This window comes from Catharus ustulatus, chromosome 2 (genome assembly GCF_009819885.2).
Source record: "Catharus ustulatus isolate bCatUst1 chromosome 2, bCatUst1.pri.v2, whole genome shotgun sequence".
Taxonomy (NCBI): Eukaryota; Metazoa; Chordata; class Aves; order Passeriformes; family Turdidae; genus Catharus; species Catharus ustulatus.
This window is the reverse complement of record NC_046222.1, coordinates 37,139,180-37,164,553: the sequence shown is the minus strand read 5'-3', so window position 1 is coordinate 37,164,553 and position 25,374 is coordinate 37,139,180. Positions and strand designations below refer to the sequence as shown.

The following is a 25,374-nucleotide window of genomic DNA, read 5'->3' as shown; positions in this document are numbered from 1 at the left end:
CTAAAAATGCTGTACAACTAGCAGACACCTATAACAAACACTATTTCTATATGCACATATACAGTATTTTGATGTTTATTAACAGAGGAAAAATATTTAAAATTGGTGATAATGACTTATGTTTGTGCATAAATCCTGGCACCTCCTACATGATATCATTTTTAACATTTCTCTATCTCTCCACAATTTTGGCAGAGTTTTCATTAACATTGTGAACTACATGCATTATTTTGCAAGTAAGAGCCCCCTTGAGAACGTGACGAGGGGGAATAGCTAAACTGATAAGCTAAAATGCCTCTCACATTTCCCTAGATAGGAGCCTCCACAATGTACAGCTGACACTGGTTGTCATCGTAAGACAGATCCTCAGGGGAACCAGGGCTCTTGCAAAGTAACATTTATGTGGGCTTGTTAGGAAAGAGAATCAGACCTGACTGGAAGGGGGTGAAAGCACTGATTGTGTTATCTGTTGAACAGAGGAGTTCATGTTGCGATGGAGTTACTTTCCAGTGGATTTTCCTGAGAAAGTATAGATACTCATGTGGCACATGAAAGAAAGGACTTGAGTTCTCACCACAGATGTCTACTCCATCCCACTGCTGGAGGCTTTTCCTCCCTCAGCATCCACATCACTGCAGTAAGCCAGGGAAGGGGCTCAGGCTGCTGGTGATGGCTGTGCTTCAGAGAGCAACTCGTTCTGCTTTGAAAAGCCCTTCTGGTGGTCCTTTTAACCACCTCCTACATGGAGACTGAGTGGAAGGAGGAGATGCTAAACAGAGGCTCATCAAGCACTATTATAAACTGTTGTAGCTTGATTGACAGTGCCTTTCCCCATCTTTTTATTAAGCCATATATTCTTAGACCTAAGATATAGAAGCTGAAAACTGATACAGAAATCAGTGGAAAAATAATGTTGTTTTACTGAACTACTTAATTTTAAAAGATTGCACAGCAAAGGCCCACACACCAGCAAACACCCATTTTTACTCCTTTACAGAACTTTATAACACTTTGATTAAGATAAACAGTGTCGATTCTATTATACTCCTCTTTCTCCCAGCAATTTTAATTTTGCCTTGTTTGTTTCACCAACAATCACTTTAGTTTTAGAAGATCTGTCATCCACTTCCCCACATAACACCTACAGGTTCAGAAAAAAATCTTGGCACAAGCAGAGAATGCTACTGAGAAGGCAGATTTTTATTCCTTCTGCTATTGTTGCTACCACCACAACACAGAAAAAAAATAAGATTAAAACAACATAGCAAATTGAAACAAGGTTAGCATAATATTACACCCTTTGGCTACTGTGTAAATATTCTCTTAGATATTTAAAAGTTGGTGTGGATGTTTATTGATGCCTAGAGGTATTACTCTGTTGCTGATCCAAAACCAGAATACAACATTTCAAAACTAGTACATAACAAAACAACTAAAATGGTCACAATTTCATTTATATTAACACCCTGACATATTCTGCTCTGCAGCTGCACTTCTCTTACCCTTTACTGTCCTCTGGGAAGGGAGGATGGCTGGCTGCACAGCTTCTCCTACTGGGAGCTGGGGAAGGTGGGTTGCCACAAAGGCTGTCCCAGACCCTCAAATTACATCCTTCAGGGCATCCATCATGGCGGATAAAATTTCCAATGGAAAACTGCATCCGTACAGTGGTATCAGACCAGTAGGAAAAGGGGAGAGAAGAAAACTGAAAGGGACAGATAATGCGGGTTACCTGGTTTACCAAATCTCCTGAGTCTGCTTCTGGAGAACTTCACAAGTATTGCGGTACTTGGTAATAACATGATTTTTACTTTTCTGCAAATTTTTTAAAATATAAATGAGGACACATTCAAATAGTGTCACAACGGTGCAAAAAACACCTCAAAGAAAGAAGTCACCTTGATAAAGAAAAAACCCTTGACAAGCATGTAACTGGCTAAGAGCTGGTTATCAAGATCTAAACCAACTCATCTGTAAAGATTATTTTCACTTAGCAGTATTAATAATTACCGTGAAAATTAACAAAAATCTGATTCTAGAAAACAGCTGTGCAATCCACTGATGTAAGTACAGACAGCACCCATGCCCACGACTATGGTGTTGTACCCTGAAAGCTACTGGGAACCTCAAAAGGTCACAACAGGGAGATTAGTTGCTTTTAACTGACCACATAACTAAATTTAATAGTCTCTTGACACTGTTGCAGTGTCTCCATGCTCAGTTGTTTCAAATTTCTAGACACATTTTAGGAAGCTACTCAAAAATTTCAAGTTACTCATTATTTTACGCAAATAATGTAAAATGCTACATTTTAACATGGGAACGCGCGTTACCTCATGTTAGCCAAGGAGCTCAGGCATTCTGAAAGCAGTACAGCAAAAGGTAAAATGGACCCATAAGTGGTCATGAAATATTTGCTCCATTAAACTGATTCAATTTTTTCAAATCACCACTGAGAAACTCTATATTTCCCAAGCCGAGGTGTAGGTAGATGAACTGCCAGCTAACAAAATAAAATGGCATTCAAAACAGGACTATATAAAAAAAAAATCCCAACTATTTAACTTTAAAGATAATAGATGATTATAATGTAAATCAAACAACACAAACTTCCTTGGGTTCAGAGAAGACCAGCTGAATACACCTTTTCATGTCTCAGCTACTCCCAGACAAGCTCTGTAGAAAAAGAACTAGGAACAAATTGTGAAGCCAGTTCCCTATTGCACCAAAATGTGCTAAGTTGTACTCAAGAGCACAACCAAGCCATGAGAACATCTAAATGCATTGCAATAACACTAGAATCTTCTCTTTCCAACAACAATTTTATCATTTTATGTCTTTAATGCTGAAAATAAGAGCTAAACAAAGTGCCACAACTATGGTTAATGCAAGGGGTTAACAAATTCAAACCCATAAAAATGTGAACTCAAGGTAAAATTTCTTTCCTGCAAATTGCAGCAATGGAATTGAAATTAAACTGCATTTAGTTTAAATCCTATTATCACTGGAAACTCTTTTTTAAAAGTCAGCAGTTTTGGCATAATTATGTTTCTGGCCTGTTTCCTCAATAGTCTCAAAAGACTTTCCTGTAAAACAGCTTAAGTGCAGATCCTATTCTGTAAAATGACAGAGTGCATAATATCAGGGCATCCATCACATATAGATGTGCTTTATTTTTTTCCCAATAGAGTACGTAAGAACAAATCAACCAAAAGAAGATTTCAGCATATCTTAGTGAAAGTATCCTGAAACAAAGACTTCTTTCTGCTAACTTAATAACAAGGAGGTAAAAGAAGACATATAAGGTTATCTCATCAAATTTTATCATGTCATATTGAAGGAAATTCTTTCACAAATACTCCTGAAATCTTTGAGTAAACTGTTATATCACAATTTCCAGGGATTTCAGAGATTTCAGTAAATTCTCTGAATTCAAGGCAGAAATAAAAGGATTTCATTTTTATTTTCTTTCCTTAATAGCAGCCACAACAGCCCAGCAGTACCCAGCACCACAGTACCCTGGATTCACCTTTGCATAGACAAAGGCTCTCTGGGGGAGGTCAAAAGCTCCTTATATTCCATCAGCCAGCAACAGTTGTTCATTCAGAGTATAAGCAGAAGCCTATAATCTTACATTTTAGAACAAGCTAATTAAAAAGCTGAAAAAAAATATATGGGAGTTTTGTTGTCGCTGTTGATTTTTTTAAATAATTTGACTGCCTTGCTACCTTCTGGTACTGTTACCAGTAATATTAAATTACTTTTCAGCATCAGCTGTTAGAGAGAGAAATTCTTTGAGCTTTCAAATCACTCACACATACACATCACTTCCTACTTTGCAAAAGGTATTTCTAGCCTAGACCTCTCTCTTCTTTTTGGAACCCTTAAGAAAATATTTTGTGTTCCCCCCATACACTCTCACTGTGATTAGGGACTAAAATTTTCCTTCTCATGCTACCCAAGTTCAGGTGGTAGTTAAATAGAAACAGCTTTGTCAACACAAAACTCTTAGAAGTAAGGTAATAAAATACATAGAAAATATGAAAAAAGAAAAACTGAAGAGACAGAAAATCCCCAAACATGCTTATTTTAAAGGATTTTTTTTAAAAAGCAAAAAGCAAAAGGCAGTTGGCAACACGAGCATACTCAGAGATAAACCAAAAGATAAACCAGACTGTGCAACATTTTGCAGGCTGCTCACAAATCACTAGTCTCTAAATTAAATACAGGAAACACCATGTAACCCTGCCATATTTGTCATTATTTGCACTCTTGTCACTATCTGCAAGGTATGGTTGACCTCACATGAACCCTAATGTTCATGGACTGCAGGGAATCATTACAGAAGTGAAAACTAGGGAGACAAAAGCAGAGTGGAGTCAAACAGGCAGCACATGCCCCAGAACAGCCAAAATTCAGACAAATAGATCAGGTTACACAAACTCAAGCAAGTACACACCACTGTAAAACAGGAACCGAGAGTTTCAGCTATCAAATTACAGGAAAAAAGCCCTTGTAGAAATGCAATACCAATATAGACAAATTGTTCATCTGGACAATATTTAATAGATTAATACTTAACAGATTACTTATGTTGTAGATATTTGTTTGAAATTTCAAAAATAAATATAATAGTTCTGGTAAACAAAAATGTACTGTCGTGCTCGCATTTGTATTTTTAAAGAAACATCTTACAAACGGTAATTTTAAGATACTTTATTCATGCCATCAAAATGATGCTATCACATAATAATAGTGTGTATTAATGTTTTTGAAACTTTAGATTACCTACTTAGCATCAATTTCAGCCTCCATTGTGAACAAAAGAAATATTGAAAAAAAAGCCCCCAACATCTTTAACACAAAAGCAGGTAAGACCTGGGTATATTCTCTTTGTTGAAATTATACTGTCTGTAGCTACACAAAGGGATTTACACAGAGAAGATGCATTAAGTAAAAGCACAAGCCTTTCCAGGTTTCAAACTTTCTGGAGGGAGTATTAAAAACAGCTTCCTTCCCAGTAGGGTTGGACTCCTCTCCCACAGAACAAGCAATAGAACAAGATGAGACAGCCTTAAGCTGTAGCCAAGGAAGGTTTGCTTTAGATATTACAAAAAAAAATATTCACCTAAAGCGTTGCCAAGTACTGGAGGAGGTTGCCCAGGGAAGTGGTGGAGTCACTATCCCTGGAAGGATTTAAAAGATGAGTGGAAACAGCACCTGGGGACATAAGTTTAGTGATGGACCTGGCAGTGCCAGGTTAATCTTAGAGGTCTTTTCCAACCTTCATCATTCTGTGATGCTGCTCCACTTTTATGAAGACTCAGCATCCAATTTCTGCAATGACCAGGGAATGAATAACATCTAGTCTTTACCATTACAAAGATATTTGAGATGTCAGGCAAGGGGAATATAACATGCTACTATTTCAGTTCATGAGTTTGCATCTTCGAGGTATTTTCTCCCGTCATTCTTGACACGCATCCATACGCTCTATCGGGGTTCTGGTTTTCTTCTGAATATCAGAACACCACTTCTTTGAGCAAAGTGCTATTTTCAGACCAAACATTGCATTTCAGCTGTAGTCATAGCAAAGCTTTCAAGTGGGAGACTGTCTGGAGCACCAGGTGAGTTCAGAACACACCCAAGGCTGTCCTCTTGCACAACTTAGTGCATGTGCTGCACTCACTGAGGCTGTTTCAGTCCCATGCAATTCAACTGCTTCTGTCACAAGGATAACAGAGCTTGGACAAAAGTCTGTTCATCATGAGACCAGTTCATGAAGACTCAGCAAAATACATCAATTACTCTGATTCACAGAGTAACCTGTTTTGTTCTCCTATTATGTAAGTTTTATTCCTCTACCTACTCACACAAGAGTAGGATTTGTTGAGGTTTTTTCAGCTAGGAATATCCCCTCCTCACTTTTCTGCACCCTACCTCCTTATCACTTGCCATAAATCAAATGCTGTTGCGGAATTACATTGTTACAGAATTTTGCTATTCAGCCTCTGGGAAAAGTAAAAGTGATAATGTGCATCTTTCCTCATTCATTGAGAAATATCCAAGCTGAGCGGTACATAAGCAGAAATTATTTACCAGATGAGATAAATCACTCAGTAGTGGGATAACAACAGTACAGCTTTTATAATCCATAAAACACTGAAGGAAGCAACAGCAAAAGGTTGACAGGTAGGCAGAAAAGGAGCTCAATTTTTGTGGGAATTATAAAAGAGGATCATTTTGGTAGGCGGCTTGGTCTTTGTATAAACTGGCTACTCCCTTGCCCGCGAATGACATGAGAGATGTGTTTCCTGAAGCAAAGGGGGAAAAGGAAATAACAGTGAAGACATTGATGGAGACAATATGGAAAAAGTTCAGCATGTTAAGTTATTTTAAGTTTAGAAAATATGCCAGGAACCCAGGAAAGAAAAAATATTACACAAGGGAGGGAATTTTACTTCAATTTTTTAAAATATGTTGGAAAGAAAGTTAGATTATAACTTTATGAGGAAAATTGAAGACAGTAAAGTTCATTTTAAACCCTCTAAATTGCAGCCAGAATGATGAGCAAGGAATTCAAAAAATACCCATGAGAAGTAAAAGAAATCTCTTATTAGCTTGTCTACAATTAAGTAAAACACAGGTTACCTAAGGAACAGTAATTCACTAGTACAACTCACAAAAAAAATGAAACAAAATGGAAGGAACAGTTTTATCACTGCCCAATCATCAATGGAACTGGTCAATTTTAGGCAAGTCATCAGTCTATTCACTGTTACTTAGGAATAATTAAACCTGTCAGGACAAGGAAGAGGACTAAATTAGTACAGCATTAAGAGTCCTTTTCAACCCTAATTACAAGCTGCCTTTTGTAAAAAACAAAAAAACAAAAAAAAACCCCAAAAAACAACCAAAAACTAACAACAAAAAACACATTAGGGGGTCTCTGTTGCTGCCTTTGTGCTCAAGAGCTTTATTTTAAACTGCAAAAACAAGAAACTAAACTGAGCCTCATACAGGGTCCTAAGCTTGTACCCCTGCACAAATATCACAACATCAAAGCAGTTCTCAGATTGCTTCCAGAACTTCTGGCAGTGTTTCATACTATTCCTAGAACACCTCCTTCACTACTGGGGCAATGAAATGCTTCTTCAAACACTGACCAATATTGTGCTTATTACCTCAGGGAGAAGCACACATAAAAATATTGTTTGGGGGGAAAATCACAAACCCTTATTACCATTTAGTTTCTTAAAACAAAAAATTAAATTCACAACACATACACGTCACATTAAAACTGAATGAGGGCTTAATACTAGCAGATTTAAATGTAAGAAGCCTTTATGAACCTGACCTGAGTCCCTATGCTTTTGAGCAGAAACAAATCCAAGACAGAAAATTAAACAAAACAAAAATTAAACAACTCTAAAATAAAAAGGAATACTTGAGATTTAAGTTGTTATCTTCTAGTTTCTCTTGAAAATATGTCTTCTGTTGGAAAGTTTTGGTATAAAAATTAGGTGCTTTCTCAGGTATTACTTAGAATAAGTACTGAATCTCTAGCAAAGAGCTTTTGCTTCCAATTACAAAAACAGATGTTCACACTGGAAAGGTTCTGATTAATAATAAGACAGCCTTGCAACTGGATAAACATTCCTGCATATTCTGAAATTATATAACTTTGCGAATTTATAGACATTAAAGAAAAAATGGCTAAATTTAAAAAAACTTTTAAAGTATTTTCTCTCCCCCAAGTAAAGCATCATTTTTATCTGCTTGTTAGGTCACCTGAGCAGAAACTACTTTACAATCATGTAACACATGACAAATCAGGCCTTATCTTCAAAGGTGGTGGTGGGAAAACCCAAAGGAATTTCAAGCTCCCAAGATATCAACAAAGAATTTAATTATTAAGTGATTTACTACAGCATTTTGATACTATAATCTGCCTAGAATACAGGAATGGGTCAAAGAAAAATTGAAGTAACCCTGGTTCATTACTCTATCTTCAGATGTTTAATGTGTATATTTTCAAATGTTTAATATAATGCCAGATAAGAACATCAGAAACAGAAACACAATTCTTTCTTTTTTAGAGATCTTGCATAAAATTCCTTAAGATACCCTGAGGGAATTAATGGAGACAAATCTGAACTCTCATCTGTACTGGGAAAATGACTGAATGAGGTATTTCAGCAATAAAAGCAGCTTTGTCTAAGTTTAGCTCTCCTAAAATCCCTTCTCAGGGAACCTTTCACATTCAGTGCTGTGGGACTGAAGACATCTTAATAGCAGGCAGCACAGAAATTATGTTGTAACTCACAGACAACCTTTCCCACAGTCTCCTGATCAGATGGTGAGACCAGTTCGAAGAGTCCCCCTTCAACAGGCTGGCCCAGTTCTCCCAGTACCACTTCAGCAATGCTGGTTACTTCCTAACTACATTTCTCTGCCATAGCTCTTACTTTGGGGATGAAGCTTTAGAAGCAGAAATCTGCTCTAGAAAGGCTATTTCTACTTACTATAAGAAAAGACTGCCTTGATAGCATCATAAAAAACTCCAACTGTTGAATACTTTTGAAAACAAAAATGGGGAAGGGTAAAGATGCAAAGAGAAAACTTTCAGATGCACAAACTGTTCTCTCAACTTCAGCCATATGTACAGCATTTGAAATGCTAAACAGGTATCACTTTTCACTCCAGAATTAGTAATGTAACCTCAAATTGTAACTTTTTTGGTATAAAAATGCCTTGAGGTAAGGGACCAAGAGAGGAACCTTTCCCTAGCCAGCTATTTGTCACCATGTCCATTGTTGAGCAGCACTTTAATAGCTTTAAAATAGTGTACTGCTATTTTAATATACAACAAAATATTTGTTAGTCAATAGAACCAAATATCTTTATTTCTGTCTTTTATATACAAAGTTCCACTACCTAGAATAGTATTTCCCATATTATTGACACATTAAAATAGTCAAAATATCTTGTGCATCTCATGCCAAATGTTGTTTGTAGAAACTGCATACACTGGAACTGAAATAATTTATATTGGGAGTACAAAAAAATACTCTTTTAAGCCAGTTTCACAATTACAGGTCACTGCGGGAAGAACAAGCTTTGGAAAATAAGATATCTCACCAGAAATTATTTCTTGATACCCACTGCCTTTACCAGACCACATTGGTCACTAGCTGTTACTTTTAAATGGCTCTCTGCTATACAAGATGAAACAAGACAATGAACTTAAGGATCTTTGGTGGCTACCAAGAACATAGAAAGAGATATTAGTCATCTTTCCTTTAAACATCATCACTACCATTCAGATGAAGTGAAGGGCACTTACTTTCTGTCTGATAAATAGCTCCAGGGTCAGATCTGATTACATAAAAGATCTGAGTTTCAGCAACTTTTAAGAGGTTTTTTTTTTTTTTAAAAAAAAAAAAAAAACCTCACATTTTATCAAACATATGTGAACACTTTCAAATGTCAGGAATTCCAAGCAGTTTCCTTATGACTGGAAAATTGTACCCACTCATGGTCTCTTCACATAGTCATTTCAAAGTGAAACGGAGTTCAAGGACATACAGATGACACAGGGAAATTTATTTGTCTACATTTTTGTCCTAAATTTACACAGAATCCGATGAGCTGTACTGAACACCACAGAGAGGAGTACATTGTGCACAAAATAATCTTACTGAAAATAAATATTTCCACATCTGCCTTTGTTCAAGTCCACCCTGCGCAGACACAACTCAGAGCGAATTCAGAGAAGTAAATTGAAAATAACTATTAAACTCCTCTTACAAATAAGTTAACAGATTTAAAATCCAACATGCAAGGGAGTCAAACCACCTCCTAGAAAGGAGCTTTGTAGAGAACACAATGCATCTCTCCCTTTGCTATAAACACTTCAGCACTGAAAAAAAGGAGGCAGTAAGGTTGTTAAAAAGATTTTCTTCTAATTAGGAGTAAAGATTAGTTTCCAAACTTCAGTTCAAGAGGTAGACAAAGTGTATGATTTATCATATATCCCAACAATATTATTAGTTCTAAATTTTTAGCATGAAGTTTCCAGGGCAGCCTAAGCATCACCTTGTATCACTGGATGGCTGAAAAGAACAGTCACTAGGACCCAGTGATCCTAGGATCCACTAAAACCTAAAACTGCAGGAGACCATGTGGGTTACCAAGACTGTCTTTCACTGCAGGTAACTCCAGTAATTAGTTTATGATAGAAATTAAGTGTATCCAATCCATGACCTATTGCAAAATAAGGAGGGGCATTTTGCCTATATAGTGAACAGAGCAAAAGCTTACTTCTCACATGTACTTGTAGGACTCCCAGTCAGTCAGTCACCTATCCCAAGCCTCTCAAGGAGATGTGAATACTAAACTTTTTCCCAGCCTCTTGCTAAGTTTATTCAGGCAATCAACTGTTCAAGGCAAGTGTCCCTTACTAAGTTCATGTAGTTCCTGATACACATCGCTGGTGCAGTTGTAATTCAGGTCTCTGGTCCATCTCTAATTACTTTGTCGCATGATGGATTTTGTGAAAGACCTTGTGCCTTCTTCACTAAAGGAAGTAAGTTGACATTATGTAGTGCAGATGGGGAGCACCATCCTCATTACTTCAGAAAATGTCAGCCTGAGCAGCTCAAATTTGAAAAAAAAAGCACAACATGAGATATATATAATATAATACAATAAATAAAGCCAAGGTTGGTAACTATTTCAGAGGTTCTAAATATAAGGCTAAAACAGTGCTGATTCCAGTGAGTCTTTCAATGCTCTGACCTAAGATAAAAAATAAAATGAAAAAAAAACCCCAACCTTCAAGTACATGCCTAAATTATTACTTCTTGTCTAGCAAAAAGCTTAAGTCACTTGTTTGGTTAAATACTGTTGAAATCAAGTGGACCTATATACACTCTTAAATTCACTCCCTACTGAGAAAAGCGTTAGAGCATGTGCTAAACATGCCCTTGGGAATTAGTGTCTCATGCTGCACTCTCTCACAAATATTTAGGCACATGTTTAGTTTTGTTACCATGAATATTTCCATTGATTAACATGTCCATAGCTGTAAACAGGAAAAAGACCTGAAGCATTACTAAGGAGGAAATTTATCAAATAAACTAGAATTGCAATATTGCATCTTTTTGTAAATTATCATCCCAGAGATGAATGAGAAATTTCTCTATATGAAGAGCTAAGACTAAGGGAGTCAAAACTCCTTTTTCACCTTTAAGGTGAAAAATATGCTACAGAAGTAAAGCATGTTATTGCCACAGCTGACTAACAGAAAAGTAAATTTTCTTTGCTCAGCTTCCACATCTTTACTATACTCACAGTTCTTTAACACGACACATAAATCCAAAAAAGCATAGTATTTACATTTTTAATCCCACATAATTAATGAGCACTTTTCCCTCTTTCTTCAATCAGAACCCCCATATAGGAAAATATAAGCCAATTGATGCCATATGTCCCTCTGAATTGTTATTCCAGATGTATTCCTTGTATTCCTTGGAGTCACAGAATTAAAGTTCCCATTTCCTTGAAAAGTAACATATTCTTAAAATTGCAAATGAAGTAATTTTGAGTATAAAGTAGTTTATTAATAAGATTCTATTTTTGGTAATGTTCATTTCCTTCAGCATTTTTTCCTGCAACCTAAGTACAAAATAAAGGAACAATTTACCTATAACATATTGAATTGTCAAGAAGCACAATTGCACTTAGCTTTAGTTTTTAGTTTGATAGTTCTCGAGCCAGAATGGAATGGCTAACTAAAACTGAGACATTTGAGAACTAATGTTTAAGTTTTCATTTCAATTAGCACAGAATAATTTTACCCATAGTCTGAAGCAGTGGGATTTGATCAGAATGCTACTCTTAAAACACTTCAGTGTTTCATTATCTTTTTCTTTAGCCTTGTAACAAAGAAAGAAATAAAAATGCACAATATTTGTGGGAATATTTTCTTAACTGAAGGTTAACTGTGCTTTAAGCACTGCAAACAGAAAATCAGAAGTGGGGAAGAGAGTTGCAGCAATAGCTTTCCCACACTGCCCTGCCAAAAACCTCAACCTTGTTGGGCCATTTTCTCTAAGGGCTAGAAGTAATTAAGTTTCATTGCTAAATCGGTCTTGAGGCTGTCTTGAGCAGAAAAATCACTTATGCTTAATTGCATGTGGTGATGTGGTGAGCAGTCCATTAGGCAGACTGCAGATAACCAGTTTACTTTTTGCAGCTCTGCAGGATACTTATAAATGAAAGGTCATTATTTTATCCAAGCAGTCACTTGTACAATATGTACTTCCTACAGAAAAAAGTGGTACTTCAAAAAAGGCTCATATTTGAGTTTTTGCTACACAGGTCTATTAAATATTATTTTGAGGGTTGGATTTAAAAGCTTGAGTTTCTGAAACTTAGAAATAATAAAACTGAATATTCATTCTATCATAATAAACATATTTAAAAATTAGATTATGATTTAATCAACTACAGCACAAATATTTTAAAACAGTATATTTAAAAAACTAAACAGCCCATAATTTTTCATATAGGAAGATAAATATGTAACATAAATAATATGCATAGTCACACATATCTGAACACATGCACATGGCCAGAGGAATGTTCTCCATGACCAAAAAAACCCTACATACTGTTTGCTAATCAGAACCACAATTTCTCACCTGATTCCATCAACAAAGAATTAGTTTCCATAAAACTGTAGCTGCCAGAAACAGATTGGTTTCATGGTTCAGAGTGGGAGAATTGTTCCAGCAGTTCATGTACTCTATCATTCCTGCTGCTGACAGACCTATTGCAATCACCTTGCATTGAGATATCAGTCAACAAAGACAATATAATCCTTCCTAAGTTATTAAATACTGTAAAAATATTACAATACATCATTACAATGAACCAGTGCAGACTGTTACTACAGAACTTTTGCAATGTTAATTTCCATTAACATCCACTATTCCCATTCCTGAGTAGTAAGCAACAGCATTTGATCTTGTCCATAACAACAACTTCCTTAACATTCAAAAAGGTACCTAAATACCTCAGGCTAGACTATTCTCCCGCTCTCATGCTGTTATTTAGTTACAGGTCTGGCCTCACAGGGCAAATGCATAGAATTTCTTTAAAAGAAGGAAGAACATCTATGATTTTTAAGTCTGAAATAATTTCAGATCAGTGGAGTATTGTACCAGTCTTACAGTGTCCAAAAAACCCAGCTGTGCTCATCCAGCAAGGATCACAACCTGTCACGTGATGGAAATGCTCCAGTCTCTTCCTTCTGCCACCAAATAAAGTCATAGCAGAAACACTACATTCTGGTTTTAGTATCAGTTCCCAATCCTAATAGTCAACCTTCCTATCAACAGTATTTTCCCATACCTTCACAATTTGGAAAGGACAATAAAACCCTTAGCCTTTATAAGCAGAACTGCTTACCCTAGGTATTGTCATTGATTTTTCTACAGCTTAAGAGAAACATATGTAAGTTTTTATATAATATTAGTCAAATATATACCAAATAAAAGTAAGATTATTCTAGTTTTATACTTACAGAAAATTTAGGTCTTTAAACACAGAGTAGAACACAGAATCACAATATGATTGTTTAGGTTGGATGGAATGGAAAAAGCTTTCGCACTGACTATAGGCACATACATCTTTTTTTCAGAAACCCAAAAAAAGACATTTCAAATTCCATTTTGATTTATGCAATCTGTTAACATACAGGACAATTAAAAGTTACCAAAGATGACTATTATTTCTTATTTGTGTGTGTTCAGTAATACTTTAGTAAAGTCTAACACATGGACAAGAGGCATAAAATAACTTGAATTGAATGAGAATACTATTTTCCAAAAGGAAAATTATATTTTAAGTAACATTTACACTAAAATTAAGACATTCCTCCTTCAAAGTGACTGTTCAACCTGGAGAAGCAAAGGTTGCATGGAGATCTCATAGCAACTATTCAGCATCTGAAGGAGGCCTACAGGGAATCTAAGAGGGGTTTCTTCATCAGGCACTTTAGTGATAGGACAAGGGAGAATAGCTTCAAATGGAGAGATGATTTGGATGAGTTGTTAGAAAGAAATTTTTTACTGTGAGGGTGGTGAGGCACTGGCACAGGTTGCCCAGAGAAGCTGTGGATGCCCATCTGGAAGTGCTCAAGGCCAGGCTGGATGGGGCTCTGAGCACACTGGTCTGGCAGAAGGTGTCCCTGCCCATGACGGGGAGGAGATGGAAGTAGATGATTCCTAAGGTCCCTTCCAACCCAAACCATTCTGTAATTCTGTGATGTACATACAGCAGTGATTTAGTTGACACACATATATTTACACCGCAGTGTGTTAGTGAAAATGGTGCACAAAAGCTACTACAACAAGTTGAATCAAACAACTTGCACAGAAACTGAGGGTAAGTTATGCGTATACGCTATAGTAACACTCAGCATTCTTAAATGCCTAGAAGAATGTGAACAAATTCTTAGCTTTATCAGGTTAAGTACCTTCTTACAGTTGCCTATTCCTCAACTATATGAATGAATTAACATACATCATTGTCAACACCACCAAAGTGAGAAAGAAGCATTATGCAAGCACCAAGCTCCAGTAGCATCTATTCTACCTTTCCCCATTTACAGGTGTAAAAATCTCCCTACACATGATCGTAACTCTTGCAGAACAATGGAGTTGCAGGGGGCAGTTCTGGGGGCAGGTTTTAAGTATAAAGCAAAACGATAGCTTGATTCCATGGCCAGGACATAAAAGACTTAAAAATAAACTAGATTAGGAGCTAAATATATTTCCTTACATTTAGTTTTGTTGCCACAATTTTTTATTGCCTAATTTTACCATGCACCCTCTGCTTTACTGATGCAAAATAATAAGAAATCTGAAATATACAGGTTAAGTACTAAGGGGGGAAAAAACAAAACAGAAGTCTTTAAAATAGTAATTCCCTCCTTACTTTACTCCCTACAAATACTTTCTTGGTAAAGTACACCTGGCAAATACCTCTGGGCATAATTTAATTTACTTCTTAGCCTTATGTTTCACTTCAATAAAGGAAGTAAAGACTATTCTAAGATAAATACATACCATGAACTTGCACTAAAGAAAATTACAACAACACCTAGTATGATATGTTAAATGCTTAAAGTCCTAAATTCCATTGTTCCACTCCATGAAAAATACAGACTATATTTTCCATACACTTAAAAGAAAAATACACAGCATGAGTTACCTAGATATTATTTCACTTCTGTTTTGAAATTCAAGTTCTCTGAGTTTCCAAACTTGTGTGTTACCTTTCTTCAGTAGTACATCTCCAGATTTTGAAATACGTAGGCACTCTCCTACTTTCAGATATTTCTTAAATTTACACCAGACATGCATTAATTTTTCACAGTCCCTAATACATTAACTCCATCAGTGCACTTTAAAATTATTTAGAGCAGGTCAATACTCTATCAAGGCTTGAGATGACTTTTAGTAAGAAAGAGACTATCCCTAGGTAAATGGCATATTAAAAGAGTAGAAAAGTTCTTCATATTCAGCTATGATTTTGAGACAAATTTTCCTTTCTCTTCATGATTAAAAACTAATTAAAAACCGATAGACCACTTAAAATGGATAAACCAGAGCAAGCTAGACAAATAACAACTTCACACAACTGAATACATGGCAAAAACAGCACCAGAACACTGTACACTGGAACGCCTCAAAGGCAAGCTGCTGGTTTCCCTCCCCAGGGTTCAATGGCATTCTCAACCTCTCTCTCTCTCTCTCTCCAATCAAGCTTTAGTTTTCACTGAATTTAATCAGAAGAATTATTTACTTTTGAGTTGCTTCCAGATAACATAGATAAGGTATGCCAGTCTTTGGTAATTAAATTACCTTTGAACTATTACCCATTGTGACCTGCCAGAAGGATTTTCCAGATCCCAGTAGTATTTTAAAATATTTCTGACACATATGACCCAAACCAAAACCCTAAGCCAAAGGACTATAAAACAGCTCTATTCTTGTGGATACATTTTATCCATTTGCTGCCTCTTTACAAGAAGTTATAAAAGACAGGCTCCATACTACTTCCAAAACAGATTTTACTAATGAGAAAGCTATTACTATGCATGCCAATAATTTAAGTGAGTTGTAAATTGATGGTTCAGAACACTCCTATAAAATATATTTTTAATTGTAATTTTTTAAAAATACACTTCTTGTGAAAAATTTAAAAATTAAAGTACAGATTATTTTCTTAGGATAGAGAGAAGGGACCTCACTTTAGAGGAAAAGGCACTCAGACCTGCCTGCAGCCAACTCCTTCCTTTTAGTTTTGCAAATACCTTTCAAATATAAGTGGGTAATTATAAGAGAAATTAATACTGAAATCTACTGACACTTTGGATCTTACACAACATTCAGAAATATGATTTGGTCAAATTAAATTTACACTGTTTTGCAACATATTAAATTTTAAAAATACATGTTTTCTGTGTGCCAGCAACCCTTAACCAGGCCAGGAAAAAGCCCAGTTGATAAGATCCAAGAGACAATCCTAGAACCCCTTTATATGGAAAAGAGACCATCATTTAATGAATACAGTAATTTCACGAATACAAGCCGCACCAATTTGACCAAAATTTTGGTGGAAACCCGGAAGTGCGGCTAATATTCCGGGGCGGCTAATCTATTAACAAAATTCTAAAAGCTGCCAACACGGAAGTGAGAGCCCGCGGCAGCCCCAAGCCAAGCTGGAGCCCGGTCGGCCCCGGCAGAGGTGGGAAAGCCTGGCAGAGGCGGGGCCTGCAGTGTGGGGGGCGGGCGGCAGAGCCTGAGCCAGCAGGGCGGGGCAGGGAGGGCGGCAGAGCCTGAGCCAGCATGGCGGGGGAGCCCGGGAGAACTGGGGCTAGCAGTGCAGGGGAGCATGGCAGAAGCAGGAAGGCCGGCGGGTGGGGCTGCCTGGCAGCGGGGGAAGCCCAGCAGAATCAGGGCCAGCAGCGTGGGGGAGCCCGGCGGTGCGGGGGCCTGCAGTGCCGGCCAGGGCGAGGAAACGCGGCGGCGGTGCAGATGGGAGGGGGCGGCCGGCGAGCCCGGCGGCAGCAGCCCTGCCGGCAGGGCGAGCGAAAGCGCCGCTCGCGAAAGCGCCGCTCGCGAAAGCGCCGCCGCTCACCGCGAAAGCGTCGCCGCGAAAGCGCCGCCGCTCGCCGCGAAAGCGCCGCCGCGAAAGCACCGCCGCTCGCCGCGAAAGCGCCGCCGCTCGCCGCGAAAGCGTCGCCGCGAAAGCGCCGCCGCTCGCCGCGAAAGCGCCGCCGCTCGCCGCGAAAGCGTCGCCGCGAAAGCGCCGCCGCTCGCCGCGAAAGCGCCGCTTGGCGAGCGAAAGCGCCGCGGGGCGGGGCGGGCGCGGCGCTCGCGAGGCGCGGCGCAGGGCGAGCGAAAGCGGCAGCGGGGCGAGCGAAAGCGGCAGCGGGGCGGGCGGCGAGCCCGGCGGCGGCAGCCCTGCCAGCCGGGCGAGCGAACGCGGCAGCGGGGCGGTGCTGACGGGAGAGGGGGGCCAGCGAGCCCGGCGGCGGCGGCAGCACCACCCGGCCAGCCCCGCCGAGCCGTGGCGCTGAGCTGGGCCACCCGGCCCCGTCGGCAACCATGAGCGGGCCGAACCTTCCTGGCCCCGCCCCGAGCCAGTAAAGCCCGCTATGCCGCGATCCTGTTACTAATTGGCCAATTTGTGAAAGCTGCGCACGGATTCTCGCGACGAACGAAAGTGCGGCTAATATTCGGGGTGCGGCTTATCTATTGACAAAGACAGCAACATTGTCGAGGCACCGGGGGTGCGGCTTATAATCCGTGCGGCTTGTATTCGTGAAACTACTGTACTTAGTTCCATGTCATCTTCACATTACACAACTAAACATGATGACAAGTGTCATAATGTCTCTTTTGAATTGCTCCATTGGCAAGTAAAAGATAAAAGTTCACCCTCATGAAAAAGTAATTGCAGTTACTGTTAATAATACAAAAGGTCCATGTCTATATGACTTTAATTCCACAGGTAAGTTTCCAGAAGTCTACACTGCACTCTGCTATGAAATAGTGAAGAAAGAGGGCAAGGAAAACCTGAGCCGGCAGTAATGTCACTTCAACTATGTACCCTCCTTTCCAAGGTTCTTTCAGTACATTTGTGGGATGAAAAGTAGTGCTGTGCGAAGGCACATTTCATATTGCTGTTCCCACTGCTATGTATTCACTTGTGAAAATATTAAAGAAAGCACATTTTAAAGATCCTTACTGATCCTTGTTCAACATTTAGCTAAATGTGGTATTGTAACTGCATCACTGGTATTAACTATGAACACAAACCCACAGAAACTACTTTTTGCAAATATCTGGGCTAAATTAAATTAATAAAACTTTGCCTTCACATTACTGAATTTACCAAAAACACACATAATGGTGAAATCTCTTAAAAACAGCTTTAAACAAAAACAAAGACTTGTCTTCTTCCAATGAAGTCCACTTTCAAGCATGGATATGTACTGCCATAACAATGCATATAGTTGCATGTGTTACACTGCAAGGCAGTAAGTCATTTTAGGCTAGAAAAACTTACACTTTTATGCTAACAGCCACAGAGATGCATGGCTGGTATCAGCTGTGGCTCTCTGGGAATCATAACTCTACCATTAGGTCTGTTGGCTATGTCAGCCTATGTCATGCATTTTTTCCATTTAAGGGTTCCACCCTCTCAGTTTATCCCCCTGCTCCTTCTCTGTGGGGATCAATTTCCCTCATCTACAGGGACTGAGAACATCAGTTCTGTGAGTTCACTGTCCTAACCAGATCTCTCCTTGTTCAGTATCTCCAAAGGATATACACATCCTACATGACACACTGGTTCTGGTATACCACTGGCGCAATGTAGATAAAATTAGTCATTTCCAGTAACATTTTGGAAGTTCCCTCTCTCTCACTCTGTATAGTCACCAAACTGATCTTAGCTTGTGCCAAATGTATTCCACCCTGCTGCCATGCACTCAGTGACTCCTCACAGCCCATTGCTGCCAGCCCTTACTCCTCCTTACAACTCTCCCTTGGGGGTTCAGCATACAGCACTAGAGGCTCCAGAGAATGCAGAACTGGAAAGCACAAACTGTCAGCTCTGAAGCAGGAAGCCTCCTTGTATTCCTCTTCTCACTCATCTCAGCAGGCAGGCTGTTGCTGCTCCTGTTTCCTCAACCCCATCACTGCTGCTACATCAGCCAGCACCCAGAGAGACAGCAGGCCTGACTGGAAGCGCTTGGACGCTGCAAGGAATGCAGACACTGCTAAAGGCAGTTGATATAAGCCGCTTGCATGAAGACCAGAAGCACAAGAAACAGCTGGAGATGCTCTCTAGGTGGTGCCAGGTCTGGGGTCCCCAGATGCACAGCTCTCAGCTGTGCCAACCACCAGCTCTCAGCCTTGTGTCATTAATGAAATGCATATTAAGATTTCCAGACAGAAGCACATCCACGGGATTTGGTGTGATCACATCTGCTCCCACGATTTTTGGATCGTTTGAGAATCAGCTAGAAGTGGTAACAGAAATGAATAAGGCTCTGCCTAATGCTCCAGTCCCTCAGCAAAATAATTACACAGGAATAACTAACACAAAAAACAACATATTGAATCCTGAGAATGAATTCTGCTTCTGGGTTTGATTCCCTCCCATGGATGCTACTACATTTAAACCCCACCCCAGAAGCAAGAGAACTGCTGAGAAAATTCTTCAGGAACCTCTGTGATTAATACTCCACAGTTAAGTAATTTTTGGCACTGTGCACCCAATTTTGATAATTAGTTTTGGCAGCATAATTATCTAAACTCTCAACAGTGATTTTATAAATCACATGCAAAAGCAGGAAGACCAAACCTGTATAACCTCATTTTTAAATTTCTTCAAGGATAATCAATGAAAAACATAAAAATTCTACATGTGTAAGGACCTGATGTGGCCAAATGAATGAGGAAATGTTAAAAGGAGAAATAAAAGGGACTGCCAGTGGATATTCAATATTCTAACTTATAAGTCCACCTGGTGATGATAACTGGATCATAATGGACAACTTCTCATGCATTCTGTTTTGCCTGTAGAAGAAATGTTTGCACATTAATCTTTTCAGTGGTACAGACAGAATAATGTTATTTTTTTATTAATTTAAAACAAACAGGTATGGCTTTTGCCTTCTAACAGTGAACAGTTTTATCCGCTCTCAAATTTTAAATGGTGTTACATTTTTAAGTTCTGATGTGAAAGTTAAACAGCACTTTTACACATTTGGACTGCTGCCTCCAAATTTTGAAATTTCCATTTAAAAGTTTTCTGTGTTTTGATTTTAACTGCCAAATTCACACTTCTCAAACAGAATACAGTCAACTTTAGTTCATATTCAACCTTTTTTCTGGCTCCCTTTCTACTTATGCACAGTGCAAACATCCAGCAATTTCTTGGAAGAGCAAAAAAAAAATCTTAGTATGACTTGATAATTATATGTTTCTCCTGGAAAAAATTAGTTTCATTTGAATAATGTAATTTCTCCTTTTCAGACTAAGTAAATTACAATTACACACTGGAATTTAATGAAAAGATCTCCCTTGAGCAAAAACATTTTCTGCTGCATAAAGTCCAATAAAAATACAAGAGAGAAAAAAGGTATTTTCTGTTTTCTCCTGCTGCTGCCTTCTTACACAAAAAGCCAATTCTGGACCATTATTACATGTTTTATCTATAAATTATGTAGCTTAGCCTTAACTGCAACCTCATCAGCATAAGAAACATTTTACAGTACAGCTGAGATTCCAGGGTCAGTGTAAGTCAAGATTCCAGACCAAACGCTATGTCTCTGATAAGAACTTTTCACAAACTTATTAGGAATTTGATCAAAATAATAATACCATGAATACACTGGAAAACTCCACACACTGTAGCATCCAGCTATGGCAATGCCCAGATCATTCCTCATTTCCAGTGCCATGACTGACTGTAGGACTTTATTATTTAAATGAAATTCAACCTAAGTATAAATGGCACCAACTCATACTGGAGATAATTAATCCTCCACTCAAAACCATGCTGACTAGATATAAAACCATACAAAGAAGGAAAAAAAAAATTCACTACAAGAAGTATGTATAAGCAACATAATATTGAAATACATTTATCCTCTTTGGAATAATTAATATATTAATACTTTGTATATTATATGAAGTTACTATTTCTTGAAAGAAACAAAGGATGAAGTCACCTCTCCATAGCTACACAGTAACAAATATTTCCGTGAATTTCTCTAGATTTAACAATCTTTAATAGAGAAAATTCAGTGAAAAACTGGATCCCAGCCTTGGCAAAGCAGCTGAAAGCCTCTCTGGAGTCACTTCTATCATACAGTTAAGTAATGATTGAAGCAAAGAGAAGAACAGAGTACTCTTCAAAGAGTATTTCATTTCTGACTGGGCAGTATTTAAGTTCCTGTTCTCCTTTAGAAAAATACTGGAATGTAGGTATGCAAGTTGTATATAGTCCAGTTCTCTTCACTTACCTGAAGACAGTATGACTTCCAGGAATTTATAAAGCAGTATATTAACAAAGCATTATATTGCACATAAATAACAAACAAAGAAATGCAGATATATTTAGCCTTACTTCTCCATGTCTTAGAGGTGTGATAGCTCCTCTTGCTACTGCCATTCGGAACAATGTTTCTGTGGCCTGCATCAACAAACACACAGACAAGTTCGTTATTAAAAAACAGACAATACGTCTCATGACAATTTGTTCCAACTTTTACAACAATTTTTTTACTTTTTGCTAACTTCTAGCAGCAGGTAGAAGTTCTAGTGGAAGTTCTATTTTACAACTGAATTGCTCCAGTAACTCCTTTAAAACAACCTGCACAGTTTAGGCAAGTGTTTATTGCAAAGTGAGACTTATTGAGGATTCTGGTCTCAGCCCAAGTAACCACTTAAGCAGTACATGATCCCCCAGGAAACATCACAGCTGTTCCAGAAGATGCTTTGAGCAGGGTATAGATGCTTAGCCCCAGATAACTGTCCTCCAGAAGCTGTGAGGTAAAAGTGGGCTGCCATGGAAAAAATAGCTATATGGTATTTCACAACTTGTGAAACTTACTTTTAAAATTGTTGTTTAATAATATACAAGTAAATTGACAAATGAGTAGGAAAAAATAGTATGATGCAGCACTTTTTGTAAAAGCACCTGAGCCCCTCTTAACTCTCAGTAATGGTGAGATTACAAAACACAACATTGTCACGTGCAAATGGCAGGGAACACAAATTTGGGGAAATCGTTCATCTTTAATTAGGTTGCATACCTTTCTGTGCTAATTGCCTCATCCTTTCTTTAATCCAGTGAGACAAATGGCATATACAACTTATACACATATAGTTTACTAGCTTAATGCAGACTACAATAGGTTCTGTACCATCTATCTTTCTACAAGTTGGTTGAAAAAAAGCATGAAAAAATTCACAAATTACAATTCACAGACTGGCACATAAGCATACACATGGACAGATTTGCCCTACAAAGTTGTTTCCATAGTAAACAGTGAAGCTGGTTTCAATTTCAACGGTAAAAAAACATGGTTTTAATATCTGGTTCTAATTTTAAAAATACCCTGACATTTAAGGATCTATATTAAGGAGAAGTTAGCAGGTTGTTTGGAGGGGGAAAAAAAAAGTAAAAAACAAAACAAAACAACCACATTTAGAAAGTTTATAAATAAAAGCAGTTTACAGTAGCTGATCATCATTCTAAACAGTGACTTTAAAAAAGTGCATCACAGTGCTCCCATGACTGCACGACTTGCAGGGTTCCCACAACCACTACCTTAAGACAGCTGTATCTCAATAAACGCGATATCAAAGACATCTCTTGAGATTAATTCCTCATTCTTCCTAGAGACAGATTAAGTGGGGTTTACTCTTTCCTAAATAATTTTCTGCAGAAAGTACAGTAAATTCACGAATACAAGCCGCACGGAGTATAAGCCGCATATCCAGTGTGTTGGCAACATTGATGTCTTTGTCAATAAATAAACCGCACCCGGAATATTAGCCGCACTTTAGTTCGCCGCGAACTTTCACAAAGTCGTCATTTAGTAACACAATCGCGGGATCGCCGGGGCTTACTGGCTTACTGCCGACCTCAGAAACATTGTTTCCAAGTGAAAAAAGACATACCCTTTATTTACAAGCCGAAAAAGACAGGAACAATAGTGTGGTCATTTTGCGAGCATTCCCAATGGATCCGCGTTGCCTTTAAACAGCCGCTCAGCCGCACGGGCAGGCAGCTGACCTCCGAGCGGAGCCACATCTCCGTGCTGGCACAGGAGCGGCCACTCTAGCCCTCACAGCCCCGCAGGGCGAGTGGCCGCTCTGGCCCTCGCAGCCCCGCGGGGGGAGCGGCCGCTCTGGCCCTCTCCCTGTGGGCTGAGTGGCTCCCCCAGTCCTCTCCCTGCGAGCCGATCGCCCGCTTCATCCCTCTCCCTGCGGGGCGAGAGGCTCCCCCAGCCCTCTCCCTGCGAGCCCAGTCAGCCCCGCAGCCGCACAAGACTGAAAACACTTTAAAAAGAACAGAGAAATATCACACACTTTTATCGAACTGCCGAGGTAACTCACCCCAATAACAACCCCCGCCCCTCAGTAATGCCACCATCCACAGGCAGGCAATAAGCTGTTCTCTGATTGGTTCATCGTCGGAACAACGGGAAACCATGGATTTCAAACCGTTTCGGCTCGGGACTGGACTGGTATGATACTAGGTAAGAGGAGATATCACATTTTTGTTCATAAATTAGCCACACCCAAATATTAGCCGCACTTCCGGGTTTCCACCAAAATTTTTGTCTAATTGCTGCGGCTTGTATTCGTGAAATTACTGTAACTTAATAAAAGATCTTTTAACTACCTTATGTTCTCTCCACATGCCTGTAAATGAATGTGTGCACTCCAGAACACTGGGCTGCAAAGTCTATTACTTCATTTACACCCACAAGGATGCAGGGCAGCGCTCCACTGTGATTCTGCCTCTCAAACCTTTCTTCTCTGAGACATGAAGTGAACCTCAAACAACCTTTTGTATTTCACAAAATCGGTTTCTTTCACCAACATTTTTAGGGATGTTTCAACCAAATTGAGCATTCTGTCAGTACAGTTAAGCTGCTTTTGTTTCTTTTGAAAACCACTGGTGTGTGTGACTTTCTTTTAACATCTACTAGTAAAAGATCTCTCTTAGCATACTTGCACTCATCCTTTAATGCCAGATGTCAAAACCATTCAGAAACAAGGAAAAATCACAGCAATAGCAAATGCAACATCACAGATGTCTTCCGGAGGGCCATCCTTCACTAAGGAGATTAGCACTACAAACACACTAGCACCACACAAACTGCACGGTGGGGATGAAGCCACCTATAGCCATTGACTGACAATGACAAGGCTGGAGAAAGAGCTTGGGGATTTTGGCATGCAAAATCCAAGAGGAGGCTTAAAGAAGTTCATCTTTCAAAACAGTAATGAGCCCAAGCTTACTGTTGGTGTAAGCTTTAAGATGAAGGAGGTGGACACTGGCACAATGAACAATAGTTCAGGTCTGCATTCTTTTGACAAAGCAAACTAGGTATGAACATGTGGAGATTCAAGTAAGGAAGAAGAACATAACATAACCATTCAGAGTTTTTTAACACCTTCACAGGGCTATAACACCACACAGATTGATGATAAAAAGCAATCAGTTAGCAAAATTTTGCCAGTCTTAAAAAGGAAATTAATCTGTAACACTGCTGTTTTTTCAAAGCTTCAACACTGTCTTCAATTTCTATCTTCTGCCCTGCAAATGCAGAAACAAACAGAATAGTACTGAAGCATGTCCAAGAGCAGCTGAAGGAGCTGCGAATGTTCAACCTGAGAAAAAGGCTCAGAGAGGACCTTAACCCTCTCTGCAACTGCCTGAAAGGAGGTTGTAACCAGGTCAGGGTCAGTCTTTTCTCCCAGGTAACAAGTGAGAGGACAAGAAATGGCCTCGAGTTTCACTGGGGCAATTTGAGTTTAGAATATTATATATTATATATTTATTATATATTATATATTATATATTATATATTATATATTATATATTATATATTATATATTATATATTATATATTATATATTATATATTATATATTATATATTATATGAGTTTAGAATGGATATTAGGATATTAGGAATAGTTTCTTCCTGGAAAGGGTTGTAAAGCACTTGAACCCAGGCTAGTATGGGAAATGTTTGAGTCGCC

At 38.7% G+C, this 25,374-nt stretch overlaps 1 protein-coding gene across 1 annotated transcript in view; it reads right to left on the bottom strand.

The window, feature by feature from the left end:
* TMEM135 (transmembrane protein 135) overlaps positions 1 to 25,374 on the bottom strand; it is a 171,375-nt gene that overhangs the window by 75,290 nt on the left and 70,711 nt on the right. Inside the window, 1 exon segment of the mRNA XM_033052529.1 lies at positions 21,721 to 21,786. Coding sequence (XP_032908420.1) covers positions 21,721 to 21,786 — 66 coding nt within the window.